The sequence below is a fragment of the Haliotis rufescens genome, unplaced genomic scaffold (genome assembly GCF_023055435.1).
Source record: "Haliotis rufescens isolate VD_foot unplaced genomic scaffold, xgHalRufe1.0.p SCAF_40, whole genome shotgun sequence".
Classification (NCBI taxonomy): Eukaryota; Metazoa; Mollusca; class Gastropoda; order Lepetellida; family Haliotidae; genus Haliotis; species Haliotis rufescens.
Genome location: NW_025964113.1, coordinates 1,103,231 through 1,118,124, shown reverse-complemented (window position 1 = coordinate 1,118,124; position 14,894 = coordinate 1,103,231). Strand labels below are relative to the sequence as shown.

The 14,894-nt window shown below is 46.5% G+C and overlaps 2 protein-coding genes across 3 annotated transcripts; both read right to left on the bottom strand.

Moving 5' to 3' along the window:
• Positions 1 to 2,662: 2,662 nt before the first annotated feature.
• Positions 2,663 to 13,995, bottom strand: LOC124138122 (protocadherin Fat 3-like). The gene is made up of 10 exons (XM_046504662.2): positions 13,845 to 13,995; positions 12,012 to 12,167; positions 9,231 to 9,421; positions 8,905 to 9,028; positions 7,649 to 7,728; positions 6,750 to 6,837; positions 5,785 to 5,958; positions 4,848 to 4,930; positions 4,058 to 4,145; positions 2,663 to 2,911 (listed from the first exon to the last, which is right to left on the bottom strand). The coding sequence occupies exons 1-10, from the start codon at positions 13,977 to 13,979 to the stop codon at positions 2,708 to 2,710; spliced, it is 1,323 nt and encodes a 440-aa protein (XP_046360618.2). The 5' UTR covers positions 13,980 to 13,995; the 3' UTR covers positions 2,663 to 2,707.
• Positions 9,503 to 11,158, bottom strand: LOC125372494 (octapeptide-repeat protein T2-like). Of its 2 annotated transcripts, none has more exons than XM_048382713.1 (2): positions 10,567 to 11,158; positions 9,503 to 10,510 (listed from the first exon to the last, which is right to left on the bottom strand). In XM_048382713.1, exons 1-2 carry the CDS (start codon positions 10,867 to 10,869, stop codon positions 10,163 to 10,165), a joined length of 651 nt encoding a protein of 216 aa, XP_048238670.1. In that variant the 5' UTR covers positions 10,870 to 11,158; the 3' UTR covers positions 9,503 to 10,162. The 2 variants fall into 2 exon arrangements, with proteins under 2 accessions (XP_048238670.1, XP_048238669.1); XM_048382712.1 differs by having other exon boundaries at positions 9,503 to 10,664; positions 10,776 to 11,158.
• Positions 13,996 to 14,894: the final 899 nt, after the last annotated feature.

Genomic DNA, 14,894 nt, shown 5'->3' with positions numbered 1-14,894 from the left:
GACATGTTTATATACTCTGCAAATAAAGACACGCAAAAGTGACTTTAGATGTATACTTTATGTATCATAAATAATCAACATATGGTAATCAATTGTTCAAAATTTGCACACATTTTCATTGACTTGGGTTTCATATGGCACTATAGAAAAGTAAATGTTCAAGGTGAAGGCCTTCTGTGCTCAGTATCTTGTATGGCCACCATTAGTATCCAAAACTGACTGGCATCGTCGTCCCATGGATGCAATCAGCTCCCGAATTGTGGCCTGGGGAATGTTCACCCACTCTTCCCGCAGTGCAATCACAACACCTAGATCCTGCCATGGCCCTCCAATAAAACATTTATGTGATGAATTGGATCAACGACTGCCAGCACGTCAGCAACAATAGAACCCCCGACAGTTGGCATTAAGCACTGCAGGCAGAGTGCGTTTTTTGCAGAGTATATATGTTTATTTTTTAAAAAGGAGTATACGGACTTCCAATAGTTGTAACTTAGTATACTGATGACCCGTGAAGATCCGGGGTAGAACAGGTCTTCAGCGACCCATGCTTGCCGTAGAAAGCGACTGCTTGTAAGAGGCAACTAACGGGATCGGCTGGTCAGGCTCGTTGACTTGGTTGATGCATGTCATCCCAATTGCGTGGATCGATGCTCACGATATTAAGCACTGGATTGTCTGGTCCAGACTGCCGTCATATAGCTGCAATATTGCCGAGTGTGGCGTTAAACAAAAAAAGTATACTCAACAACAAAAGTTCCTGCGACACCAATATTTTAGTGTATTTTTCAAACAAGTAAAGTTTGGTTTTCAATATTGTAGTATATGTATGGAATCAAGCCCCAAAACGCAACTGCTACAGAAAAGCATCATGCATTCCTTGCAAAAGTTGACTTTTATGCAAACCCCATGCATTTCACTATACCCAAGAATGGGTATAAAAACATATGCGTTAACGGGATTCCATATGCATTGTTTAGCATCGTGCTGACAACCACTCAGAAAAACAACAAAATTCAACATTACGAAATGCCACGCCTGTCCTAAATTGAGCGCCTGCGAGCCATTGGTATGCTTGAAGCAGGATCAAGTCATCGTGATGTTGCAAGACAATTTAACGTCCACAGAAACACCATTTGGTGTTTATGGCAACGTTGACAACAGACGAATGCAGTCAGACCATCCTCGGAGTGGCAGGCCACGCGTAACCAATGATCGACAAGACAACACACCTACAAAATCGATTCCAGCCAGCGACAGTGATTGCAAGATGCATCCCTGGCCTTCGAAAATATCTTCACAAACCGTACGTCGTCGCCTCAGATGTGCAGGGATTGTCACCAGGAGACCCGCCAGACGTGGAAACCACCGTCAAGCACGTCTACAGTGGTGCAGACAGCGTCTACGCTGGACGGCCATGCAGTGGGGACAAGTTCTATTTACAAACGAGTTTCGTTTTCACCTCAGCCACAGCGATGGACGGATTCGAGAGTACCGACGTCGAGGTGAACGTTACGTCAATCATTGTGTCATGGAAGAAGATCGGTTCGGGGGCGGAACCAGGAACTTCGAAACATGCTCCATCAGATATGGACAGATATCCCACAGGAATTTGTGCGACGCCTGGTCCATTCCACGAGACGAAGATGTGTTGCTTGCATCGCAACCAGAGGTGGACACACACGCTATTGATTTGTAAATTGACATTTTGGCATGTTCATGTTTGTTTTTTTATGAAATCACGCATTTTCTGGTCAGTATGGCAAATTAAACCATTTGAACACTTGCAGGAGTCTTTTATCTGCTGCAAACCGAAATTGTTTCAGATTTGGTAAAAAACATTGAATCTTATTCAATATCACAGGAACTTTTGTTGTTCAGTATATATTGATAATTTTTTTTAGTTAGCAAAGGTGGCCCAGTCTAAGGCGCCGCAATTCCCTTTGCAGAGTTGCGTCTCTTGGGCTCGCCAGAAACCTATGATGGGGGTTCGAATCCCAGGTCGCCTCGAATATGTTTGCTGTTTAACGCCGCACTCAGCAATATTCCAACTATATGACGGCGGTCTGTAAATAATCGAGTCTGGACCAGACAATTCCAGTGATTGACATCATGAGCATCGATCCACGCAATTGGGATACGATGCCATGCGTCAGTGAGTCAGTGAGCCTGACCACCCGATCCCGTTAGTCGCCTTTTACGGCAAGCATGGGCTGCTAAAGACCTATTCTGCCGCGGATCATCACGGGTCGCCTCGATTATGTCCCCCGGACTCCCCTGTTTGTCAGGACCGTACCCGTTCTTGTGGGTTTCACCAAAATGGTAAACGTCTGACCTGCATGGGCTCAGGATTTCCTCCAGCATTAAGCTGACACACCGTGATTAACCCAACTTATTCACGTTCTACACTCAGCCAAGTCCATAACTACTGGATGAGTGAGTGAGTGAATATGGTTTTACGCCGCTTTTAGCAATATTCCAGCAATATCACGGCGGGGGACACCAGAAATGGGCTTCACAAATTGTACCCATGTCGGGAATCGAACCCGGGTCTTCGGCGTGACGAGCGAACGCTTTAACCACTAGGCTACCCGACCGATCAAACTACTGGATGACCATTCCACGCGCGTCTGTACGTCGAGAAAACAAAACAAACAAGACATAACGTTGAAACTTTTACATGTCTTCATAAAATAAACATGTTGTGTCAGTTCATCCCCCACAGCACCATGGCCGTCAGCACGCAGATGACAGCGATGAGGTTTCTTCGGTCGTGGTCACTCCTTCCGGCATTCAACATGTCGCACTGACACGTCTTGGCGTCCACGATCATGTCGCTGAGGGGGTGGTCGTCGTTGTTGGTGGTGGTGGTGTTCTTGATGACTATAATCCGAAGTCGTGTTGACGCAGACTGAAAATTTAACATTACTGGTAATCCAGGATAAGTTGAAACCAACTCACAAATAGGCTTTGAGACGTAGGTGGTGCACCGATTTTGGGCTAACATATTTGGTTTGTTACAGGTAGAGAGGGTGTACGCATGTTATGTAGGTCATGATGAAGTTCAATTAATTGACTACGCTCCCGTGCACACGTGTTGCTCATCAGACTATAAAGAGGTCGACACCAGAGTTCTCTTAAAGTCGTTTGATATATGTTTATTACAATCAAATAAACAGGTCAAAGCTATGCAAGACTAGTGCTACGGATATCCAGTTATTTCAATATAAATCCAGCTAGCAATATTACGTTTTCAGTATGCTAAAACCCCATAAACAATCACATGGGATTAATTAAGGAGTATGCCATTGAGTCAGCTATCACGACGTTAAGGTCTCAACCTTCACAATCATCTGATGGACATGACACTTCTTTATTGCTCTACCGGTAAATAAAAGTATTCCATTTTTACAGCAATGAATTCCCTTCATTGTCAGGAAACTTCTCAATTGTGTTGTTTTCTATGCAAATTTGCTGTCGCCGTTTTCCCAGTCATCGGGTACCTCACATGGGCACGTCCTATTGTGTGCTATTGAAATGCCACTAGAACACGTTAGCCGAGACAGGACACGCATGTGTTCATCGTACTACTTGTCGCGGGTGGCTACCTTTTTCCCCCAACAATGGTACGCTCCAGATGTATGGCTGCCGTCTGTAAATAATCTAGTCTGGACCAGACGATCCAGAGATCAACATGAGCCTTGGCAATTGGGATACGATGACAAATCAACCAAGTCAGCAAGTCTGATGCCCTATCGCCTCATAACCAGATCAATTCTCACCCGGATCATGACGTCTATGAATCTATCCACAGAATTTCTGTTACATCAGGGATTTTCAGCATGATGTGGGGTTAAAGTCGGAGGTAATCAGGATCTTGTACCACAGGGAAACCTACCAGCTGGCTTGTGGTGCTCACAAACCTAGAAACACCCAGACATCAACTGCACAGCGGCCCCTTGGGCGACAGAGCCAACCGTGCTCCGATACGCCTAGGAAACTTTAACTTCAACATAACCAGGAAAGTAAAATAGCAAAAACCAAAAGTAATACACACCTCCCCTCTTGAGTCCACAGCCCTGACGCTCAGCTCGTAGCCTGGCTTCCGTTTGTAGTCTAAGGAACGGACATTAACCACTAGACCACTGAAAGTAAATGCTTTATCAATTCATTTGGCATTCAAGTCATCACATACACGTTTGAGAATAAGTTCTTTATGCAAAACGTTGTGTAAAATACGTTCCAAGAACTTTAGGTGCCATTTTAAACAATACATATTTCAAGTTCATACTTTACTTCCAGTTTAAGTTGAAACATTTTTATAAGTTTGTATTAAAGTTTCTTCACTAGAGATTCTGCATAAAGATCATTTATGTTTGCTTGATGTTTAATGCGACACTCAGCAATATTCCTGCTATATGACGGTGGTCTGTAAATCGAGTATGGGCCAAATAACCCAGTGATTGTCATGAGCATCTATCTACACAATAAGCGAAGTAACAATCAGTCATGCTTATTTGCTCTTTAATACTCAGCAATACTCCAGCTATGTGACGGCGGTCTGAAATGTCATGATTTATCCAGGGATTGCCATGAGCATTGATCCACTCAATTGGGATACGATGGGATACGATGACATGCATCGACCAAGTCAGCGAGCCTGACCACCCGATCCCGTTAGTCGCCTTTTACAGCAAGCATGGGATGCTTAAGACCTATTCTAGCCCGGATCTTCACGGGTACCTCATGGAACCTCACCGACCAGGCACCTCACAAGGCGGCCTGAAGTAACCACCACCACCAACAACAGCAGCACACAATACCACACGACTTTATTGCACCCTTACCTGGATGGATCAATTTCAAAATCCCTATCCGCGTTACCACTGACAATACTGTAGGTCAAGTTGTCGCCATCGGGATCCACTCCCTGCAAATATCAAATTTAAAACAAATATGGAATGGTCGGGTTATTTCAATAGGGTATACATACATTGGTTTGGTTTGTTGTACGCCGCACTCAGCAATATTCCAGCTTTATGACGGCGGTCTGTAAATAATCGAATTTGGACCAGACAATCCACTGACAGACAATACTACGACATGCATCAACCATGACAGCGAGCCTGACCACCCATCCCGTTAGTCGCCTCTTTCGACAAGCATAGTGGGACGGAGGGGGCATCATAAATGTGCTTCACACATTGCACTCTTCTAGGAGTCGAACCTGGCCTTCAACGTGACGTGCGAAAGCTTCATTCACAAGGCTAGGTAAGCTGTATCCATAATCAAGGGTAACCATTGCCACTCCTCGTGTTCGCCATATTTAATACTACACAGTGCAAAAATCTGTTCTGGTTCCCGATATCCCGGAATATCAGGGTTTTGATTTGAAGAATTAATCATATCAAATTTACATTGACGACAAGAATGTATTTTTTGCACTCAGCAGTATTCCAGCGACATGACGGCCTGCACCAACGACCCACCTGTCTGGATGCCGAGCCTGGCCACACGATTTTGTCGCCATTTAGTCGCCTGTTACGACCTGCAGAGGTTGTTAGAGTAAGGTTTTACGCCGCTGTTAGCAATATTCCAGCAATATCACGGCTGGGGGCACCAGAAATGGGCTTCACACATTGTACCCATGTCGGGAATCGAACCCGGGTCTTGGGCGTGACGAGCGAACGCTTTAACCACTTGGCTACCCGACCGCCCCGCATAGGTTGTGAGAAACATTATAACCCGGAACCCCTACGGGGCCTATTGTGTATCATCTCCTACCGGTATTGTGAAGATCGTGGTGTTGATGAGGGCCCATTCTCCAATATGGACCATGTAGAGGGGGGATGGAATCTTGGGACGCCTATTGCGTGGGCCCTCGGGCTTTTTGCACGAGCAGTTGTGGACGTGTAGGTAATGTTGGACCACTCGGATGTCCACTAATGTGTCGTCAGACTGCAATCAAATACAACATTTCAACATTCGCCGACTGGTCAAGTCGCAGTTCATTGTCATTCCATCAGCTGTAGAGGTTGGACGTCATCTGTGAGATGACTCCACGCCCTGCTACATTTTCAAAGAGTTTGTGTATACAGAGAAACTGTCACCGTTCACAGGAAAGTCTCGGGGATAAGCAAATCATTGTGACGAAGCAATGTTGTTTCAATATAACTAGAGGTCCGTAAAATTTATCGACCGATGTTCGTTTGTTTCGTTGCTGTTTAACGCCGCACTCAGCAATATTCCAGCTATATGACGGCGGTCTGTAAAAAATCGAGTCTGGACCAGACAATCGAGTGATTGACATCATGAGCATCGATCCGCAATTGGGATACGATGACATGCATCAACCACGTCGGCAAGCCTGACCACCCGATCCCGTTAGTTGACTCTTACAACAAGCAGAGTCGCCTTTTACTGCAAGCATGGGTTGCTGAAGACCTATTCTACTCGGATCTTTAGATCTTCACGCCGAGGTATATCGTATCAGCGTTACAGATCCGACCAATTGTGACCACCAGGGCCCACTTGCACAAAGCGATCTTAGCGATAACATGATCGTAACTCCCATACTTTAGCATAGGCTTACAATAGTCTTAGCGCTAAGATCGCTTTGTGCAAGTGGGCCCTGATCTCCCAAGTGACTATCCTTTTAAAGGAGGTGAAAGGCCGGGCACGTTGTAGTACATCAGCTTTTTAACCTAACCTGGTGTTTTCGACAGTGTGCAGCCTAACCTAGTACTTACTAATCCATCTGTGTTAGTCACGTTGACCTTGAGACGGTACTCTCCGGTACGGTTGATATTCAGAACGTGAACATTCCGCAAGACGCCTCTGAAATAGGAAAGTTGACTTTCGCTATATAAATGTCATGACATTTGACACTTATGTTCTTCGATAATGTGCCAAGTGAGTGTCAGTGTTGAAGGTTTAAGACCGAACTCATTTTGTAATTTCCTCCCTAATAGAGTAAAGGGTATTAAACGCCGGATCAGCAATATTCATTAAAACAGTGACTGAAAGAAAGGGCAACGATCCACACCACTGGGGCACAATCAGACAGGTATTAGCCCACTCGATCCTCTCAAGCATGCAGGTTACAAGCATGCAGGTTACAAGCATGCAGGTTACAAGCATGAGGCACTTAGGTCTATTCTACCCGGAATACCTGCATCCACACTGTTATAGAACAGTTACTGCAATTCGTCGTTAAACTAGCTCCCTCGAACCGGTTAAACTAGCTCCCTCGAACCGGTTAAACTAGCTCCCTCGAACCGTTTAACCAGTTACAATGTTTTCGAACCTTTTGGTTACCATGAACTAGTTCGTTTATCGCCGCACTCGGCAATGTTCCAATATGACGGCGGTCTGTAAATAATCGAATCTGGACCAGACAATCAAGTCACTGACATTGATCTACGCATTTGGGGTACGTGACATGCATCAAACAAGTCAGCGAGCCTGGCCAGGCGCCCTGTCACTCGCCTCTTACATGCATGGGTTGCTGAAGACCAATTCTAACCCGGACGTTCACCGGTAGACACCGGAGAAGAGTTATGGTTTTTTTTAACCATATATAAATAATATAACTTCTTTAAGTCACATTACAGGAACACCTGGCACCTTTGGGTATATAGAAACTTACTCTTCGTCTATGGCAAAGTCATCGTTGGTATTGCCCGATACTATTTCGAAGTTCAGAGTTCCGTTGCTGGGATCACGCGCCTAGAAAATATGAAGGTTGTTTTTTGTATCTACGTATAGATGTAACAAATGTCATTTGGGATAACACTTTCTGAGTAAAGAACAGATTATCGTATTTTTGGGGTTGAGTCCCGTCCGGGATTCGAACTTACACTGCCCGAGTGAGGCACCTAATCGCCAGCACATAAAGTCAGCGATCAAACCCCCTCACCCACCGAGGCTTCCACAAAAATGAAAAACTGGTAGTCTAGATCACGTACTTTGTGTAACTCTGACATGTGTAAATTAGCACGACTCGCATGGCCGAAAGCTATGAAAACACAATGTCAGAGGGGTACACAAAGTACGTGATCTAGACTACCAGTTGTCGGACTTTGTGGAAGCCTCGGCGGAACCCTTCTTTCCAAACCCGTTGTTGACAGATTTACCAGAGTTTGGTTTGGATTAGTTGAAAAAGTGGAACTGATACATACGTGAACCTAAACGTGCTCTCGAAAATCACGGCGTATGATAAGTGAATGTCCGTTTTCCCTCCTTGAACAGGGGAATGTGGTGGATTGTGACGTGGTGCACGTAGAGTCCTTGCTCAACACGCATTCGTCAACAGACCGAGTAAACTATCCCATGTTCGAGCAAACAGATACAGGTGCAGTTTACAACATTTGTTTGTTGTTTAACGCTGCACTCAGCAATATTCCAGCTGCATGACGGCGGTCTTGAATAATCGAGTCTGGACCTGACAATCCAGTGACTGCCCTTCTATTGATCCACACAATTGGGATACGATGTCATGCATCAAGCAAGTCAGCGTGCCTGGCCATCCGATCCCGTTAGTCGCCTCTTACGACAAGCATAGTCGCCTTTTACAAGCATATATGTTGCTGAAGACCTTTTTCTAACCCGGGTCTTCATGGGTCAGTTGTACAACAGTTTACACAGGGACCATATACCGGTATATGGTCGCTGATTTCCAGCAGGTGAATATCATGATCTCTTTAACCCAGCAAGTACTAATCATTTTCATAGCTATACTGACATTTAGTAAAAGTATAATACCAACATGTAAATTTCATCATTCAGGCGTCAGTTTTATCAAATACTGTACTGTTCTAACATATCCAGGCAAACATTCACCACCTGGACACACACGTCAAAAGTTGACTAGATAAAACCTGTCCAGTCAACAGAAACACATACCGGTATAGTAAGCACGTGGTTGCCAGTCTGGATTCCTTCAGACAAACGAACGGTATACCGATCACTGGGAATCGAGGGACCCTCCGAATCGCTCTTCACGGTGACCACCACTGCGCAATGATCCCTGAAGAAGACAACAGTTACTGGTCAATCAGTACAGCTGTGGGTGGACTTCTGCAGCCTTGGTATTCTGCAGTCAAGGCGGAGTTTGAAAATCAAGAAAAAATAATTTTTCTTCGTTCTTTCAAATATGCATTCTTAACCTGTTACATTATTTGAACTAAAAAATCCATTGTATGATTTAAGGTGTACATATTGGCCTCTACCTTCTGGGCGGTTTGCCGTGATCCGTTGCTTCTACCACGATTACAAAGTTGTCCCCGGCCTTCACGGGGGAAATCAGCACGAGTTTATCAAGTTCTCTCAGATGGAATTTGCCCCATCCACGCTTGGACACCCCCGCGACAGCATAGCTCACGTTCCCACTGAGTTTGGTGTCACGGTCCAGAGCTTCGAGCTGTCAACAAAACAGACCTGACAACCACAAAACAACAGTTTCCAAAGTTATCATGCCAAACGTCTCTTGGAATATCTTAAAAGAACATTTTTTTGAGTTGAGTTTGGAGTTGGTTATTGTGAGGTTGTCAGGTCACTCCCTTTGTCATGTGTTAATATTATCAATTGAGTTATTCATTAGCCCACACCAAAAGAATTAGCACCTGCCTGCAAACCTCCCCCGTCCCTCGCCTCCCTGCATACCTTCCACCTTCCACACCTCCCTGCATACCTCCCTCGTTCCTCGCCTCCCTGCATACCTCCCTCGTTCCTCGCCTCCCTGCATACCTTCCACGTTCCTCGCCTCCCTGCATACCTCCCTCGTTCCTCGCCTCCCTGCATACCTTCCACGTTCCTCGCCTCCCTGCATACCTTCCACGTCCCTCGCCTCCCTGCATACCTCCCACGTTCCTCGCCTCCCTGCATACCTTCCACGTCACTCGCCTCCCTGCATACCTTCCACGTTCCTCGCCTCCCTGCATACCTCCCTCGTTCCTCGCCTCACTGCATACCTTCCACGTTCCTCGCCTCCCTGCATACCTTCCACGTCCCTCGCCTCCCTGCAGCATACCTTCCACGTCCCTCGCCTCCCTGCAACATACCTTCCACGCCTCCCTCCCTGCATACCATCCACGTTCCTCGCCTCCCTGCATACCATCCACGTTCCTCGCCTCCCTACTTACCTTCCACGTTCCTCGCCTCCCTACTTACCTTCCACGTCCCTCGCCTCCCTGCATACCTCCCACGTTCCTCGCCTCCCTGCATACCTCCCACGTTCCTCGCCTCCCTGCATACCTCTCACGTTCCTCGCCTCCCTGCATACCTTCCACGTCCCTCGCCTCCCTGCATACCTCCCTACATACCTTCCACGTTCCTCACCTCCCTGCATACCTTCCACGTTCCTCGCCTCCTTGCATACCTTCCACGTCACTCGCCTCCCTGCATACCTTCCACGTCCCTCTGCATACCTTCCACGTCCCTCGCCCCCTGCATACCTTCCACGTTCCTCGCCTCCCTGCATACCTTCCACGTTCCTCGCCTCCCTGCATACCTTCCACATTCCTCGCCTCCTTGCATACCTTCCACATTCCTCGCCTCCTTGCATACCTTCCACGTTCCTCGCCTCCCTGCATACCTTCCACGTCCCTCTGCATACCTTCCGCGTCCCTCGCCTCCCTGCATACCTTCCACGTCCCTCTGCATACCTTCCACGTCCCTCGCCCCCTGCATACCTTCCACGTTCCTCGCCTCCCTGCATACCTTCCACGTTCCTTGCCTCCCTGCATACCTTCCACATTCCTCGCCTCCCTGCATACCTTCCACATTCCTCGCCTCCTTGCATACCTTCCACGTCCCTCGCCTCCCTGCATACCTCCCTACATACCTTCCACGTCCCTCGCCTCCCTGCATACCTTCCACGTCCCTCGCCTCCCTGCATACCTTCCACGTCCCTCGCCTCCCTGCATACCTTCCACGTTCCTCGCCTCATTGCATACCTTCCACGTCCCTCAACTCCCTGCATACCTCCCTGCATACCTTCCACGTCCCTCGCCTCCCTGCAGCATACCTTCCACGTCCCTCGCATCCCTGCATATACCTTCCACGTCCCTCGCCTCCCTACATACTCCCTGCATACCTTCCACGTTCCTCGCCTCCCTGCATACCTCCCACGTTCCTCGCCTCCCTTCCTCGCCTCCCTACTTACCTTCCACGTTCCTCGCCTCCCTGCATACCTCCCACGTCCCTCGCCTCCCTGCATACCTCCCACGTCCCTCGCCTCCCTGCATACCTCCCACGTCCCTCGCCTCCCTGCATACCTTCCACGTCCCTCGCCTCCCTGCATACCTCCCTACATACCTTCCACGTTCCTCGCCTCCCTGAATACCTTCCACGTTCCTCGCCTCCCTGCATACCTTCCATGTTCCTCGCCTCCCTGCATACCTTCCACGTCCCTCGCCTCCCTTCCACGTCACTCGCCTCCCTGCATACCTTCCACGTCACTCGCCTCCCTGCATACCTTCCACGTCCCTCTGCATACCTTCCACGTCCCTCGCCTCCCTGCATGCCTCCCTGCATACCTCCCTACATACCTTCCACGTCCCTCGCCTCCCTGCATACCTTCCACGTTCCTCGCCTCCCTGCATACCTTCCACGTCCCTCTGCATACCTTCCGCGTCCCTCGCCTCCCTGCATACCTTCCACGTTCCTCGCCTCCCTGCATACCTTCCACGTCACTCTGCATACCTTCCGCGTCACTCTGCATACCTTCCACGTTCCTCGCCTCCTTGCATACCTTCCACGTCCCTCGCCTCCCTGCATACCTCCCTACATACCTTCCACGTTCCTCGCCTCATTGCCTACCTTCCACGTCCCTCACCTCCCTGCATACCTCCCACGTCCCTCGCTTATGATTTATTTAATTAGCTCATAACGGGCCACCTACATGTTGGGAGTATTATGAAAACTAACTATTGTTAAAGTGTCATAAGTTCAGGTAAAGAATATTATGTAATGCATATATAAACCATTGGAATCCAATTACTGAAACCTACCTTGGTCACAAGAAAGGGTTTCTGAAAGGAGTACACCCCTTCAGGAATGATGACGTTGTTGATTGAGGAGGGGAACTCGGGGGCGTAGTCATTGTCGCCCAGGATGTTGAGGGTCACTGAAGCCAGGTTGTTGCCGAGCGTGCCGAGCGCCAACGCCTATAGTGTCCAAATGACCATAACAGTGAAAGGGGGCTTGACCTAGGAATATCGGCAGTCCCAACAAATTTGATTCAAGTCGTTTATCCAGAGTCTTGGGTTTTAGCGATTTTTACATCGACCATGTATGAAAACTCTGGGCCAGACCGACCATAAGTAATGCGGAAAATATAAACTGAAATGCACAATTGTTTTATATCGCGCCGATTGCAAACAGACAATTACAAAATTGTTCAAGACGGACGAGACCGACTTCACTTGAAACATGTCAAATATTATATTTACTTCTTGAAGGAAATAAACCCAGAAATGTCTTATTTATATCCCATCTACCGACAAGAATTTTACAAATATACTACTCAAAAGAGGTTAAGAACAGACGATTCTCTTTTCATATGACTATTAAATCTGTCACGGCTGGTGGGCACTGCAACCCGCAGCCTTCCCACCGAGTGCAAGTCAACTTGTTTTGTGTGTTCTATAGCCATAAACCGAGAAACCATTGCACACTACCTTCATTCTATGTCACTGGATATTAGAGGGTGCACAGTAGGCAATGGCGGCAATAGGATCTGCGAATGCATGTCATGTGCTACCTATGCAGGAGAACAATGATTTCTACAAGCGGGGGTATGAAAACCTTATAACACATTTAAGTACACCGGTTACTTTGACATACCGTTTACAATACAGTCCATCGTCATGAATGCGTTTACTTCAAACGGGAAACTGTTTTAATACGTACAACCAAGTATGACCATTTCCCATCAGAATTCAAAATAAGAAAGGGAGTCTTCAGAATATGGTAAAAAGTGTACCTATTAGTTTCAGAGATATAAAGATTTAAAAAAAATACAATTTCCATGACGTTATTCTCCGATTGAAGTACCAAAAATACAGTCCCGTGAAGATCCGGATTAGAATTGGTCTTCGGCTACCCATGCTTTTCGCAAAAGTCGACTGGGTGGTCAGACTTGCTGACTTGGTTGATGCATGTCATCGTATCCCAATTGCGTAGATCGATGCTCGTGATGTCAATCACTGGATTGTCTGGTGCAGACTCGATTATTTACAGACTCTCGTCATGTCGGTTAACATTAAAATGGCTTGGTTAATAAGGTATTATGGACTTTCAAATTACGATTTTCTTTGCAGATTTAAAAAATACCATAGACATTACGTGTATATTATTGTCGTCTGCTTCCACGCTGTTTAAGAAAATTCAGAATATGGGTATCAAACGATTAAGTAATCATCCCAATAACCTCAAAATTCACCACTCCACGATTCAAATCTTGCCTGCAGTTTGCGATCGAGGGAGGGTTTACATAATTGTGGGTTGTGTAGAACTCAACAATATTACAGATACATTCCAAAGCGCACACTTCTCTATCTTTACGAGTGCCCCGTCGCATGCATGAAATAAATAGAGTGGTGACGTGTATATACAGCTGATGCACGGAGCAATCTATACAGCCACAAATGTCATACATATAACAAATACTTTATACGTTTCAGTAATAAAAGAAATAGATATACTTGACCGCAGTTTAAATCTAGCGAGAAAAGTATCATTCACTACATGCTTGTTTCGATTCGATCCTGTCAATACGTATAATGCAACCTTTCAATAAGTAATTACAAATAAAACAATATCGAAAATTGTAAATGTCTCACCAAGAAAGCGCAGGTTTGATATATTATTTTCCCTGAGAAGGCCATCGCACACAACTTATGACTGCCACCCGAGTCCACGGCTGAAATCCTGACTAGCTCATTTGCATACGGGTCACGCTTTTTGCATGCACGCATTTGTTTGCTGCGGCACGTGCCCGAGTGTTGGTTTTATCCTGATTGAAGCATGGGTTTGATTCCAATTGTACACGGATAGATATAGAGTGAGTGATAGTGTATGAGTGGGGTACATAGTACATAAGCGGGGTCCATTAGGGGTGGGTGGGGGTCTTAAGGGGATACCCCCCCCCCCCCCCCCCCCATTTGGAAAACCAAATGTAGTATGTTATAGTGTGTGTGGGTGGGGTGGGTGGGTGGGTGGGGTGGGGTGGGGTGATCTCTCTCTCTCTCTCTCTCTCTTGGGGTTTTCATGTTAACCTGCAGCACGGTATCTTAGCGGACTAGCACTTTAAATTGGACATTAGTCCGTATTAGTACAAAAACCCGTCTCCACCCTCCTACCCCCAAAACAAACTAGCATGCACATCGCTGCACTTTTCTTGAACGCTACGTAAGCTTCATGGGGCGGTGGGGTAAAGCGTTGGTTTGGCAAGCCGAAGACCCGGGTTCGATCCTTACATGGGTACAATATGTGAAGCCCATTTCTTGGTCCATACCGTGATAATACTATCGGCGTAAAACCACACACACACGCACGCACGAACGCACACACACACACACACTACCTTAAACTTCATTTCATCTACTCATCATATTTTTGTTAAAGACATATCGGCAAATAAGTTGGTTATCTGATGTTTACTTATCGGCAAGTGTGTAACATATTGTTTGTGCCTAGCGATATAATAACAACAACATCTAAAAACAAACTATTTGTTCATACACTTTTTTGTAGCGGCCTTTTCGAAACAAAAAACTATTCTATCAACATTTGACATCAATATATGCAATGTTAACAGCTGGGTATAAGTGAAAAAAAGATAAGGAGACTTGAAAGAATACTAGTGTGTAGAAAATACGGATGGCAACAGA